Source organism: Cervus elaphus, chromosome 20, assembly GCF_910594005.1.
Source record: "Cervus elaphus chromosome 20, mCerEla1.1, whole genome shotgun sequence".
NCBI lineage: Eukaryota > Metazoa > Chordata > Mammalia > Artiodactyla > Cervidae > Cervus > Cervus elaphus.
Genome location: NC_057834.1, coordinates 50,730,461 through 50,745,731, shown reverse-complemented (window position 1 = coordinate 50,745,731; position 15,271 = coordinate 50,730,461). Strand labels below are relative to the sequence as shown.

Genomic DNA, 15,271 nt, shown 5'->3' with positions numbered 1-15,271 from the left:
TTGGGAGCAAAGGGATAAATTGGGAATTTGGGATTAACAAAGACACACTACTATATATAAAATAGAAAACAACAAGGGCTTACTGTATAGCACAGGGAACTATATTCAATATCTTATAATAACCTATAACAGAAAGCAATCTGAAAAAGTATAGATGTGTGTGTGTGTGTAACTGAATCATTCTGCTGTAAACCTGAAATATTGTATATCAGCTATACTTCAATTAAAAATTGATAAAATAATGTTTGTAGACATTTCATTTTACACAATAAATGAACTCACTGAAAATAACATGTCAAAGAAATTTTATGTCAGGTGAAATAAGATTTTGCTGCTCAAGATGAAATTGCTTTCAGAAACTTTAACTTGGCTACTGACTCATCTTCAAACGAAAGGAGTTCCTGGAAGTTGGAGTGTCACATTTTCTATACAACTTGCTCATTTTCTTCTTTTGAGCCACTCCATGCCCATGTTCCCCCAAACTCACGTCAGCAATGCAGTGCTCTAGAAAAGTTATTTCTTCTTTTTTTTTTTTTTTTTAAAAAAAAAACGGGTTGTGGTAGAGAGAAACAGCAGGGTCCTCAATTTTTTAGTAGGTTTAATTTTCATATAACTCATGTGTCAACATGTTCGTGGGCTGGAAGGAAGCCATGGAATGGGGATGAGTCAGGCAAGCGATAAGATTACCTCTGTGGTCACTTGGTCAGCATTTTACTCTGGAGACTAAACACCATCCCCTTCTCTGATTTGAAGGGTGGAAATTTTGACTTCTAATTTTTATTATCTTAATTAAGCCTGGAAATTATGACTTGGACAGAAAAATAGAAGGGCCTTGATATTTTTGACCCTTCACATTGGGAAACATTGTGGCCCAGAGCCATCCTCATGGAAATCTCCCTCCCTTCTCCCTCCCTCCTCCCTCCCTCCTCCAGCTCCCTCCATCATCTGGGGAGCACAGGGGTTAAAGGAGACTGGTACACAAAGAGCTGGTGCACAATTCCTCACTCTGACACCAAAGGACACACAGACCCACTCCAGGTCTGAGCAGAGTCCTGCAGCCACACTTGCTTCCTGACACCCCCGGTGGCTCAGAGGCGCCACCTAAAGGCTCATTATTTCCTGGAGGTTTGGCCTCTTCCTGCAGATGACACATGCTTCATCTTCCTCATCAGTTCTTCCGCTTATCAACCACAAGTGCCCTTGCCTTATATTTTTATATCCCCTTTTCATCAGTTAGAGAGGGTCAGTTAACCTCCTCTTAAGTTCTTAACATCTGCATTAGATCTTCAAGTTGCAGCTTCAACCTTCTATTTACAAGTGAACACACAAAACTGGTTTCACCTATGGCTACTTGGCGACCTCTAAAATATTTGGGGAGCTTTGGATTCTTCTTTTAAAGTCAAATGCTATGTTATGTGCTCAGTTGCTCAGTCATATCTGACTCTTTGCAGCCCTATGGACTGTAGCCTGCCAGGCTCCTCTGCCAACAGTATTTTCCAGGCACGAGTACTGGAGTGTGTTGCTATCTCCTACTCCAAGGTATCTTCCCAACCCAGGGGTTGAACCTACGTCTTTTGCGTCTCCTGCATTGGTAGGCAGATTCTTTACCACTAGCGCCACCTGGGAAGCCCTAAAGAGTCAAATAAAACTGTACTATAAAAGAAGTGACTGTTATGGACTGAATGTTTATGCTCTCCCCCGTCCCCCAGATTCCTGTGTTGAAACCCAATCCCCACTGTGTTGGTATCTGGAAATGAGGCCTTTGGGAGGTGATTAGGTCATGAGGATGAAGTTCTCATAAATGGGATTAGTGCTGCTTTAAAAAAAATTTTTGACCGCTCTGCATGGCATGTGGCAGTTCCCCAACCAGATCCCTAGTTCCCCAACCAAGGATCTAACCTGCATCCCCTGCATTGAAAGCATAGACTGCCAGGGAAAAAGATTCAGGGATTAGTGCCCTTATAAAGGGACCCCAGACAGCTCTCTCGTTCCCCTTCTGCCACGTAAGGAGACAAGAGAAAGTTAATACTCAGCAATCCCCATGAGGGCCCTCCCCAGAACTGACCACACTGGCACCCTGACGACTTCCAGTCTCCAGAACAGTGAGAAATAACTGCCTGTTGTTTAAGCACCCAGTCCAGTCTATGACGATTTATTTTAACAGCTCAAACTCACTACGACACTCAGGCAGAACACCGGCCACATGAACATAGTTATCTCCTTACCCACGAGGTTCATCTTGGCGCTGTAACTCCCGAAGTACCGCTCGTCAGTGCTGGGCGTGTGGCACTCGTACACCCCGGCATCCCGGGCCTGGAGGTCAGTGATGTGTAACAAGGCCAAGTTCCCCCGGACCCTCTCCACGTAGATCTTCCCGCTGTGGACACGCTGTGTGTAGATGGCGTAAGGGAAAGAGGAGTCCATGGTGCTGACGATCTGGACCTCGCGTTCAGGGGCTGTGGGCATGTAAATGGACCACTGGAAATTCTGCTCAGAGGGCCCCTGGAAGCCGCTCACATTGCACCAGATGGTGATGTGAGAGCCCTCCGTGCGGTACAAGGGACCTTCCTGGATGGCGACCAGCCGCTGTGCTGTCGCGACACCTGTGGGGAGACACACACAACAGGCTCTCTCACTGCTCAGACCAAAATGCAAAGCAGGCAGCACTCTACAAAGGGTTTGTTACTCAAGTGACATGATAATAATATAAATAACTTAGCGGCCCTTTCTGAGGAGCTCCGTGATTTATAAATATTAATTAAAACATCCCATGGTAAGGCACTGTCCCTAATTTGCATATATGGGAAAGTGATTGTGCAAGGACATGGTCCTGTTATTTATTCAATGGCTGACCCTTGGGAATTTCATTTAGTCTCTCTGTCATTTAGGCAGCAGTTTTATATCTACTTATTAATGCTCTTTATAAAGTTTTTAATAAAATGAGCAGGGAAAGTTGCATCCTTGGCACAAATTCAGAGGAAAACAAAAGCAACCACCTTGCAATCTGGCTGAAATTAAATGCTCCTTTCTTGATTAGAGAGCTGGAAGGAGGGAGTCTTGGGTCCTTTCTTTGGTTCCGCACCCTTATTTGCAAAGGTAGCTATTCCCAGGCCACCACGGACACATTCCTTACATCCTCTTCCCTCCACACGTGTAGGTGGAGCTGAGCTCCTAAAGGCGTTCACATGAACAGGAGTGGGAAGGGCTGACGCAGAACCCTGCCGCCCAGATGCCCACACACCGCTGATGGGGGCAACTGTCAGTGCCGCCCCAAGTCAAAGAAGTTTCCAGGTTGCCCTGGAAACTGGGCTGTGATTCACCAGCGGCTGCCCCACCTCCTGGCTGGGATCTGCTTCTCCAAGTGGCCTCTGCCTGCCTTCTCTATGCTCTTAACATGGTCCCCCCTCGCAGACCTGGGGACAAGAAAGATAGTGAGTTTGCTTTCTCATTCCATGCCAGCACAACTGACTCTGCCTGAACCACTGAGAAGGCGGTAGGGGACATGGCCCTGTGGCAGCTAAGGGCTAGTTGTAGCTTTGCCAGGAACTGGAGCTGGTGGTGCCATCTTGGACAAGCGGCTTTTCCTTTCTTGACCCTGATCTCTTCATCCACAAGATGATTTCTAGGAAGGCTTTGGAGGGGACTAGCATGTGTGACTAGCTTTGTCACTTATTACCTGTGACCTTGGATCAGTGACTTAACCTCTTGAAGCCTGTTTCCTCATTCATAAAATGGGGATAATCATGTGTGCCTCACAGAGTTATCAAAAAGACTGAATACGACGGGCCTAGCCCGTAATTAGTCCTTAAAGAAGAACTGCTTGATCAAACCAGTCTATCCTAAAGGAAATCAACCCTGAATATTCACTGGAAGGACTGATGCTGAAGCTGCAACTCCAATACTATGGCCACCTGATGTGAAGAGTCGACTTATCAGAAAAGACCCTGATGCTGGGAATGATTGAATGGAGGAGGTGAAGGGGACGACAGAGGATGAGATAGTTGAATGGCATCACCGACTCGATGGAATGAGTTTGAGCAAGCTCTGGGAGTTGGTGATGGACAGGAAAGACCGGTGTGCTGCAGTCCATGGGGCTGCAAAGAGTCAGACACGACATAGCAACTGAACAACAACAAAGGAAGAGCTGCTAACGCGGGCCTCTCCTGGCTGGAACATTCTATAGCTCTGGATCCACAGGGAACAGGATTTTGGCCAGTGATCCCTCAAGGTCAGGCCAATGGCCTCTTGACAATGACACCATCTCTGGGCCACCCACTTCCACCCACAGCTGCAGCCCATTCCCACTTTCATGAAAACTTCCCTCACTCTCCCTCTGAAAGGCAATCACGGCTGCCCCAGTGTAAATGTATATGAAGTGGATCCAGCTGGGGAACAGCTGGGATGGCTCAAATCCTAGTGGGAAGCAGCTCTAAGCCCAGCCTGGGGGATGCTTGGGCCTTAAAGCAAACTGATCTAATCTAAAACAGACCTTACAAGGAAAGGCCTGTGGCTTATAAACTTTTATTTGTGCAGAATCTTTTCTCCCAAACAAAATCTTACATGGAATCCCATCTTGGCTTAAGCAACAGAAGCAAGGAAAGTAAAAAAGGGGGTAGGAGGGTGGCAAATCAAATCAAAGTGGTATGTGGATTTACTTGATATATTCTGGTTGACAGCATTTACTACTATATTCAAGATCATTGATAAACAGCTCATTAGTTATTTTCAGTATGTTAAAATGTTTGCCTAGAGAATCCCCATGGACAGAGGAGCCTGGCGGGCTACAGTCCGTGGGGTCGCAATGAGTCGGACATAACTGAGCAACTAAGCACTACATATATATAATGACACTTGAGCCAAATGTTTGAAGTACTCCGGAAATGCAGAACTTTGAAAACAATATAACTACATTCATAACATTGAGGTCTCCCTGCATTTTAGTGTTCTACGACAAAATAGCCACAACCCATCCCCACTTGCTACAAAGAGGACTGGAGGCAGGTCAGGACGTGCCAGCATCTTTAAGGTAAGACTTAATCTTAGACCTGCACTGGAATCACCCAGAGAGCTTTAAAAAACTACAGGGCCTGGACCCCACCCCATGTAACTGATCTGGTGTGCAGAAACCTGGGCATTAGGTTTTTTTTTTTTTTAAACTCAACACAGAGCAGTGTCAAGATGTCTCTATCGACAGAGTGTCAGCCAGGGGCTCAAACGAAAGACCAGATCCTGATTTAAGGTTCTCAATAGCTTTGAACGCCTGCCTTCGCCAATATGGGTCAAGAAAGTTTTATTCTCCTCCTGTGAATGGGCAATAGAAAGCAGCTGAGGTCCATCAGATACTGGCTGCGGTGACGCAATGCTGAGCTCATTCTAGTTACAGACCTTACAGAAGCACTAGATCAGGGGATCATACACATTATTCCACAGAAAGGTAAACAGTGTTAAGTGGCCTGAATGAGCCAGGGCACCAGGGTCAAAACAACTTGTCTCCTGTCGGAAGCTGGTTATAAACAGTCCTGACAAATAAACAAACAGATACTAGATTGTACTTTAACCACACACATTCAGCTGCACCTGCTTATTAAAGATCTCCTTAATTTCCTTCCCACCGCAGAAAAGGCCTTTGAACCCTGAAAATAATGCTGTTCTTAGGAAGTGGACCTTTGCATAGAAATAGAAGTGAACTTTTTCTTCTCAGCAGTCTAATTCCCCTTCCATACCCCCCACCTTCCCCGTTTCCTTCTCCGGGCACTGTCCCTGCTATCCAGATCTCATTTTCCTAAAGCTGTGCTGTGCCAAGTCACTTCAGTCATGTTCGACTCTTTGCAACCCTATGGCCTGTAGCCCACCAGCCTCCTCTGTCCTGAGATTCTCTAGGCAAGAATACTAGAGTGGGTTGCCATGCCCTCCTCCAAGGCATCTTCCCAACCCAGGGATCGAACCTGCGTCTCTTATGTCCCCTGCATTGCTAGGCAGGTTCTTTACCACTAGCACCACCTGGGAAGCCCTTCCTAAACGCTGCTACCTTCAAAAACACCCAGGTTCCCAACCCTGGCCAAGGCATCCCCTGACTCCACTGCACCTTTCATCTTCCCTCAGCCTACAACAGAAGGTTCCCCTGGGCTGGGATCACCTCTTTTTATAAATAATATTTTTTCTTTAGACATTTCTGTACTTTTTGAATTATTTTGCAATAAGCAAGTATCACTTTTTAAATTAAAACAATCCAAGTATTAAACACAACTGTATAAAAAGGACTAGACAGACACAAAAGACAGTAGAGTGGGAAGCAAAAATAGGAACAAAAAACAAGGGCAACAAAAAAAATTAACAAAAATGGTAGATATTAATTCAACTATATCAATAATCGCTTTAAAGGTCAACAATCTAAATGTACCAATTAAAAGACTGAGATTGTCAGCATGGATTAAAAACACGACCCAACAATATCTTGCCTACAATAAACCACTTTAAACATAAAGACACAAAGATTAAAAATAAATGGGTGGGACTTCCCTGGTGGTACAGTGGATAAGAATCCGCCTGCCAATTCAGCGGACACAGGTTCAATCCCTGGTCCACATGCCTCAGGGCAACTAAGCCTGTGCACCAAGACTACTAAATCTGCACCTAAAGCCTGTGCCCTGCAACAAGAAAAACCACTGTAATGAAAAGCCCCACTCATTGCAACTAGCGAAAGGCTGCACTCAGCAATGAAACCCAGTGCAAACAAAAATAAGAAAAGTCAATGGGTGGAGAAAAATATACCATGTTAATACTAATCAAAGGAGCTGGAGTAGCTATATTAATTTTAGACAGACTTCAAAGTAAGGAAAATTATCAGGAATGAAGAAGGACATTACATAGTGATTAAAAGAGTTAATTCTCCAAGAAGATATAACAGTTCTTCACTATGTATGCATGTAACCACACAGCCTCAAACTACATGAGGCAAAAAGTGAGACAACCGTAAGGAGAAATAGACAAATCCACTATCATAGTTGATGACTTCAACACCCTTCTCTCAGAAATGGACAGAATCAGCAAGCAGACAATCCATAAGGCACAAAGCTGAACTCAACAATACCTTCAATCAACTGGATACAACAGACATCTACAGACTTCATCCAACAGGAGCAGAATACACATTCTTCTCATGCTCACATAGGACATTCACCAACAGAGACCACATTCTGGGCCATAAAACACCCCTTAACAAAAATGTTTTAGTAACTTGTTTTCATTTGTTTATGTATTTATTTGACTGCATTGGGTCTTAGCTGTGGCACATGGGATCTCTCACTGCAGCACACAGACTCTAGTTGTGATGCCTGGGCTCAGGAGTTGTGGCATGTAGGCTCTCTAGCTGTGTTGCAAGGGCTTAGTTGTTCCGAGGCATGCGAGACCTTAGTTCCCTAACCAGGGAACGAACCCACATTCCCGGCATTGTAAGGCAGGTTCTTAACCACTGGACCACCAGGGAAGTCCACCCTTTACAAATTTTAAAAAATAGAATGATATAATATATGCTGGCAAACCAAAATGGAATTAACCTAGAAATCAATAATAGATAACTGGAAAATAGCAAAATATGCGGAGGTTAAACAACACAGTTCTAAATAACACACACACACACACAAAATCTCAAGAGAAATAAATTTTTTAACTAAATGAAAATTAAAATACAACTTATCAAAAGCTATGATATTCAGGGAAAGCAGTGCTTAGAGGAAAATTTATAGCATTAAATTAGAAAAGAAGGAAAACTTTAAATCAGTAAGATTCCACCTAGGAAACTAGGAAAGGAAGAGCAAAGTAAATCCAAAGTAAGCAGAATAAATAAGAATTAGAGCAGCAGAAAAAAAAAAAAAGAATTAGGGCAGAAATCAATGAAATTAAAAACAGAAAATCAATAGAGAAAGTCAATGAAACCAAAGGCTGGTGTTTTTAAAAGATCAATAAAATCAATAACCTTCTAGCTAGGTTAACAAAGAAGAAAAGAGATTATAAGTTATTAGTATCCAAAATGAAAGAGAAGAGAGGGAATTGTAAGATTCCATGGAGATTAAAAGAATAGTAAAGGAAAACTATGAACAACTCGGGCTTCCCAGGTGGTGCTAGTGGTAAAAGAACCTGCCTGCCAATGTAGGAGACATAAGCGATGCAGGTTCAATCCCTGGTTGGGAAGATCCCCTAGAAGAGGGCATGGCAATCCACTCCAGTATTCTTGCCTGGAGAATCCCATGGACAGCGGAGCCCGGTGGGCTACGGTCCACAGGGTTGCAAAGAGTCGGACACGTCTGAAGTGACTTAGCAACAGCAGCATGAGCAACTCTGTGACCACAGTTGGCCTGTGAAACAGGCCAACTCCTTGAAATAAACAATCTGCAAAACTCACATAAGAAGCAAAGATGATCTGAATAGGTCTATACCTATTAAGGATAGGCTTGATAGTACAGGCTTCCCTGGTGGCTCAGCTGGTAAAGCTGGCTCAGCACCCTCACCTGCAATGAGGGAGACCTGGGTTTGATCCTTGGGTTGGGAAGATCCCCTGGAGAAGGGAAAGGCTACGCGCTCCAGTATTCCGGCCTGGAGAATTCTACGGACAGAGGAGCCTGTCAGGCTGCAGTCTGTTGGGTCGCCAAGAGTCAGACATGACTGAGCGACTTTCACTTTCACTATACCTATTAAAATCATTGCATCAATAATTAAAAACCTTCCAAAACAGAAAGCACCAGGCCCAGATGGGGTCACTGGTGAATTCTACCCAACGTTTAAGGAAGAAATTATACCAATTCTCTACAATCTCTTTTTTGGGCAGAAACAAAGGGAATACCTCTTCCTAACTCATTCTATTAATATCAGGCCAGCATTACCCTAATACCAAAATCAACAACGGCATTATAAGAAAAGAAAACTACAGACCAATATTTCTCAAGAACACAGGTGCAAAAATTCCCAAGAAAATATTAGCAAATCAAATCCAAAAAGTATAAAAAGCCTTATATACTAGAACCAGTGAGATTCATCCCAGGTATACTTATTCAACATTGGAAAATCAATTAATGTAATACATCATATTCAAACTTTAAAAGGAAAAACCACATGGTCATATCAACAGATTCAGAAAAAGCATTTGACAAAATTCAACACTCATACACTATAAACTCGCAGTAAACTAGGAATAGAAACTTTCTCAACTTGACAAAGACTACCTACAAAAAACCTTTAGCTAACATCACATTCACCAGTGAGAAGCCCAAAGCTTTCCCACTAAGATCAAGAACAATGCAAATATGTCCCTTCTTGCCATTCCTTTACAATAAGGCAAGAAAAAAGAATTAAAAGGTATACATATTGGGAAGGAAGACATAAAACTCTTTGCTTGCAGGTGACATGACTGTCTGTATAAAAATTTTAAAAAAATTTTATTGCCAAAATATTACTGAACTAATAACTGATTATAGCAAGATTGCGGGATACAAAAGGTTAATATAGAAGTCAACTTCTTTTATATAAACCAATAATTAACAAATGAGAATTTAAAGTTAAAAGTATAATAATCACTTACATTAGCATCATAAATTTAGTCAACTGATATCTGACACAAGGCAAAGGCAAAACAATGGAGTAAAGATAGTCTCTTCAACAAATAGTGTTCAAACAACTAGATACATGCAAAAAAAAAAAAAAAAAGAATCTAGACACAGACCTTACACACTTCACAAAAATTAACTCAAAACAGATTACAGACCTAAGTGTAAGATGCAAAATTATAAAACCCGTAGAAGATAACACAGGAGAAAGTCCAGATAACCTCAGGTATGGTGATGTGTTTTTAGCCACAACACCAAAGGCATGTTCCATGAAAGAAATAATTGATGAGTTGGCTTTCATTAACATTTAAAATTTCTCCTCTGTGAAGGCCAATATCAACAGAATTAAAAGACAAGTCACAGACTGGAAGAAAGTATTTGTAAAAGACATATTTGATAAAGAACTGCTATGCAAAATATAAAACCAACTCTTAAAACAATAAGGAAAAAAACCTGATTAAATAATGGGCCAAAGATCTTTAACAGACACCCCACCAAAATAGATATACAGATTGAAAGTGAGCATATGAAAGGATGCTCCACAACATACATCATCAAGGAAATGCAAATTAAAACAACAAACAAGATACTACTACACACCTATTAGAATGGCCAAAATTCGGAACATCAACAACACCAAATGCTGGCAACGATGTGTAGCAAGAGAAACACTCATTCATTGTTGGTAGAAATGCAAAATGGTACTGATGCTTTGGAAGACAGTTTCGTGGTATCCTCCATATTCTTACCATACAATTCAGCACTTGTGCCCCTTGGCATTTACACAATGAAACTGAAAGCTTCTATCTACACAAAAACCTACACATGGATATTTACAGCAGTTCTCTTCATATTTGCTGAAACTTGGAAGTAAATGAGATGTCCTTCAGTAGGTGAAAGGATAAACTGTGATACATCCAGACAACCAAGTATTGTTCAACAGTAAAAAGAAATGGGCAATCAACCCATGAAAAGATATGGAGGAACTTGAAAATACGTATTATTAAGTGAAAGAAGCCAATCATAAAATGCTACACACTGTATGATTCCAAGTAAATGACATTTTGCAAAAAGCAAAACCATGGAGACAGATCAGTCTCCATAAAGATCATTGACTATGGAGGGCAGGTGTATGAATAGGCAAAGCACAAACATTTTTAGGGCAGAGCACAAACATTTTTAGGGCAGTGAAAATACTCTGTATGATACTACAATGATGGACACATATCATTATGCATTTGTCCAAATCCACAGAGTGTATAACACCAGTAGTGAACCCTGAGATAAACTATGGACTTTGGATGATTATGGTATGTTAACATATTCCTAGTTTAAAAATTTACCACTCTGATAAGTGATGGTGATAATGGGGCAAGTTATGCATGCATGGGGACTAAGGGTATATGGAAAATCTCTGCATCTGCCTCTTAATCTTACTGTAAACCCAAAATTGCTCTTAAAAAAACAAAGTCCTTATAAAGAACTCATACAACTCAACAGCAAAGAAACACTCTGATGAGAAAATGGGCAGAGGATCTGAATAGATTATTTTTTTTCCAAAGAAGACACGCAAACGGCCAATAGACACCTGAAAAGATACTCAACATCACTGATCATCAGGGAAATGCAAATTAAAATCACAATGAGGAATCATCTCACACCTATTAGAACAGCTACTATCAAAAAGACAAGAAATAACAAGTGCTGACGAGGATGTGGAAAAAGGGAATCTTTGTGTCCTGCTGGTGGGAATTTAATTGGTGCAGACACTATGGAAAAAAAGAGAGAAGAAAAAAAAAAAAAAAAAAGGAGAGAAGATAAGGCAAAGGAGAAAAGGAAAGATATACCCATTTCAATTTGGAGCTTCAAAGAATAGCAAGAAGGGATAAGAATAGCAAGGAGGGATAAGTGATCAATGCAAAAAAAAAAAAAATAGAAGAAAACAATAGAATAGGATAGACTAGTTATCTCTTAAAGAAATTTAGAAATACCAAGGGAAGATTTCATGCAAAGACGGGCACAATAAAAGACATAAATGGTATGAACCTAACAGAAGCCGAATATATTAAGAAGAGGTGGCAAGAATACACAGAACTATACAAAAAAACATCCTCATAACCCAGATAACCATGATGGTGTGATCACTCACCTAGAGCCAGACATTCTGGAGTGCAAAGTTAAGCAGGCCTTAGGAAGCATCACTATGAACAAAGTTAGTGGAGATGATGGAATTCCAGTTGAGCTATATCAAATCCTAAAAGATTATACTGTTAAAGTGCTGCACTCAATATGCCAGCAAATCTGGAAAACTCAGGAGTGGCCACAGGACTGGAAAAGGTCAGTTTTCATTCCAATCCCAAAGAAGAGCAATGCCAAACAATGTTCAAACTACCTCACAATTGCACTCATCTCACACACTAGCAAAGTAATGCTCAAAATTCTCCAAGTCAGGCTTCAACTGTACGTGAACCATGAACTTCCAGATGTTCAAGCTGGATTTAGAAAAGGCAGAGGAACCAGAGATTAAATTGCCAACATCTGTTGGATCATCGAAAAAGCAAGAGAGTTCCAGAAAAACATCTACTTCTGTTTTATTGATTATGCCAAAGCCTTTTGACTGTACAGATCACAACAAATTGTGGAAAATTCTTAAAGAGATGAGAAAACCAGACAACCTTACCTGCCTCCTGAGAAATGTGTATATAGGTCAAAGAAGCAACAGTTAGAACTGGACATGGAACAATAGCGTGGTTCCAAATCGGGAAAGGAGTACGTCAAGGTTATATATTGTCACCCTGCTTATTTAACTTATATGCAAAATGCTGGGCGGGATGAAGAACAAGCTGGAATCAAGATTGCTGGGAGAAATATCAATAACCTCAGATACACAGATAACACCACCTTATGGCAGAAAGCGAAGAAGAACTAAAGAGCTTCTTGATGAAAGTGAAAGAGGAGGGAGAGGAGAGTGAAAAAGTTGGCTTAAAACTCAATATTCAGAAAACTAAGATCATGGCATCTGGTCCCATCTCTTCATGGCAAACAGAGGGGGAAGCAATGGAAACAGTGACAGACTTTATTTTGGGGGGCTCCAAAATCACTGCACATGGTGACTGCAGCCATGAAATTAAAAGACGCTTGCTCCTTAGAAGAAAAGCTATGACCAACCTAGACAGCATATTAAAAAGCAGAGACATTACTTTGCCAACAAAGGTCTGTCTAGTCAAAGCCTTGGTTTTTCCAGTAGTCATGTATGGATGTGAGAGCTGGACTATAAAGAAAGCTGAGTTTCAAAGAATTGATGCTTTTGAACTGTGGTGTTGGAGAAGACTCTTGAGAGTCCCTTGGACTGCAAGGAGATCCAACCTGTCCATCCTAAAGGTAATCAGTCCTTAATATTCATTGGAAGGACTAATATTAAAGCTGAAACTCCAATACTTTGGCCACCTGATGCGAAGAACTGACTCATTGGAAAATACCCTGATGCTGGGAATGATTGAAGGTGGGAGGAGAAGGGGATGACAGAGGATGAGATGGTTGGATGGCATCACTGACTTGATGGACATGAGTTAGAGTAAATTCCGGGAGTTGGTGATGGACAGGGAAGCCTGGCGTGCTGCAGTCCATGGGGTCGCAAAGAGTCAAACACGACTGAGCGACTGAACTGAACTATCAAAAACAATGCAGAGGTTGTGCAAAAAAATTAAAAACAGTACTACCATATGACTCAGCAATTCTACTTCTGGGTATTTACCTGAAGGAAACAAAAATACTAACTCAAAAACATACATGAACATCTGTGTTCACTGCAGCCTTATTTATAACAGCCAAGACATGGAAGTAACTTAAGTGCCCATCAACTGATGAGCGAATAAACAGCATATGGTATATAAATACAACGGAACATTATTCAGTCATAAAAAGGGAGGGAATCCTACCATTTTCAACAACATGATAGACCTTGGGGGTGTTATGCTAAGGTGTGGAGAGGTGGGAAGTGGGTGATGGTGGTCAAAGGGTACAAACTTTCAGTTACAAAATGAACATGTCCTAGGGATATAATCTATAGCATGGTGACTACAGTTAACAATACTGTACTGTATATTTGATGTTGCTGGGAGAATAAATCTTAAAAGTTCTGTAACTACGTGTGGCAATGTAGTTAACTAGTTAACGTTAATTAACTAGATTTGTGGAGGTAATCACTCTGAAACCAAGCAGAATCCTGCTGGGCCTTCCTGGGTACAAAAGCCCCTCTCTGTCCCCCATTTCTTGACTATACAAAGAGGCATTATGTCTCCCTAGGACTTCCCCAAGTTCCAAAGAGCAGACTCAAGCAGTAACTAGTTAGAGAAGTGAGGAAATGTGGAAACAAAGGAAAAGCAGTCTAGCAAGAAAAGTAATGATAGCTTAAACAACGGTGCAGAGACAAAACAGAGACACTGGGCTCCTACTTTCTCCTCAAGAGATGCACAGAACAATCTGACGCATATCTTCGAGTTGTTCTGCAGGAACTAAGACCCTTCCCACCTAAGGTGGAGGATGGAGACTATATGCTGACCGCAAGCACTAGACCCCAAACTGGTTAGAACTGGAAGGTTGATGGTTAAGGTTTCCAAAACAATACCCTACCAACCATTGAGAAGAAAGGTCACGCCCGAGCTGATCACACATTCTGCAACCCGCACCTCTAATGTTGCCTTTGAAACCCTTTCTCTGAAAGCCAGTGGGGAGTTTGGATCTCTTGAGCATTAGTGGCCTTGCTTGGTGCCTGCAATAAACACTGTGCTTCCCTCACCACAACCAGTCAGTAGACTGGCTTTGTAGCATGCATCTGGCAGGAGACCAGAGTCTGGTTTGGTAACAATTTCACCACACATACAATATTGAAGCATTATGTTGTACACTTGAAACTAACATAATGTTATATGTTAATTATATCTGAAGAAACAAATTTTTATAGAGAAAAGAAACTCATAAACAAATAAAAGGACTAAAAAGAAAATACTGGGTGAAAAAAATGGCAACTGATTTTTATTTCCTTCTTTATTTTCACTTCTTCCCTCAGACCTCTGCAAACAGTATAATTAGGAAAAAACATTTAACCAAAATAAAAACAATGCATGATTTGTATGAAATTTCTTCTGTTTTTACTAATGTGATGTATGAATAATAATGAAACAGAGCAGGACTCTATGGGGTCCTCCTGAACACAAATCCTTTTCAGGTCCCCTGTTTCTCATTCATAGGAAATAGGTTTCATCCAGCCTCCTTGACCTTCTCTGGATTCCCAAGGGCAGATTCAAAGAGTTGCTAATCAGAGAATTTAATGACCAATTTGAGCCTGGCGTGCTATATAGTCCATGGGGTTGCAAAGACTAAACAACAATCAGAGAAGCGAGAGAAATGTAGAAATTGAGAAAGAACAGTCAAGAAACAATAGTACCACCAAGGGACAGGGTCTGGATTCTTCCTCAAGGATTACTCAAAAACAATACCTTTGAGGGTCTTCCCTGGAGGTCCAGTGGTTAAGACTCTACACTCCCACTACAGGGGTCACGGGGCACAGGTTCGGTCCCTGGTCAGGGAACTGAGATTCCCCCATACTTTTGCTTTTGTTGTTTGTGCATTAGTCGCTCAGTTGGGTCTGACTCTTTGCGACCCCATGGACT

General features: G+C 41.6%; 1 protein-coding gene across 4 annotated transcripts in view; it reads right to left on the bottom strand.

The window, feature by feature from the left end:
• Window positions 1-15,271, bottom strand: part of IGSF3 (immunoglobulin superfamily member 3) — a 111,458-nt gene that overhangs the window by 44,167 nt on the left and 52,020 nt on the right. For all 4 annotated transcript variants that reach the window (XM_043875799.1, XM_043875801.1, XM_043875802.1 and 1 more), the window contains exon 3: window positions 2,226-2,603. In XM_043875799.1, coding sequence (XP_043731734.1) covers window positions 2,226-2,603 — 378 coding nt within the window. The remainder of the gene's footprint in view (window positions 1-2,225; window positions 2,604-15,271) is intronic.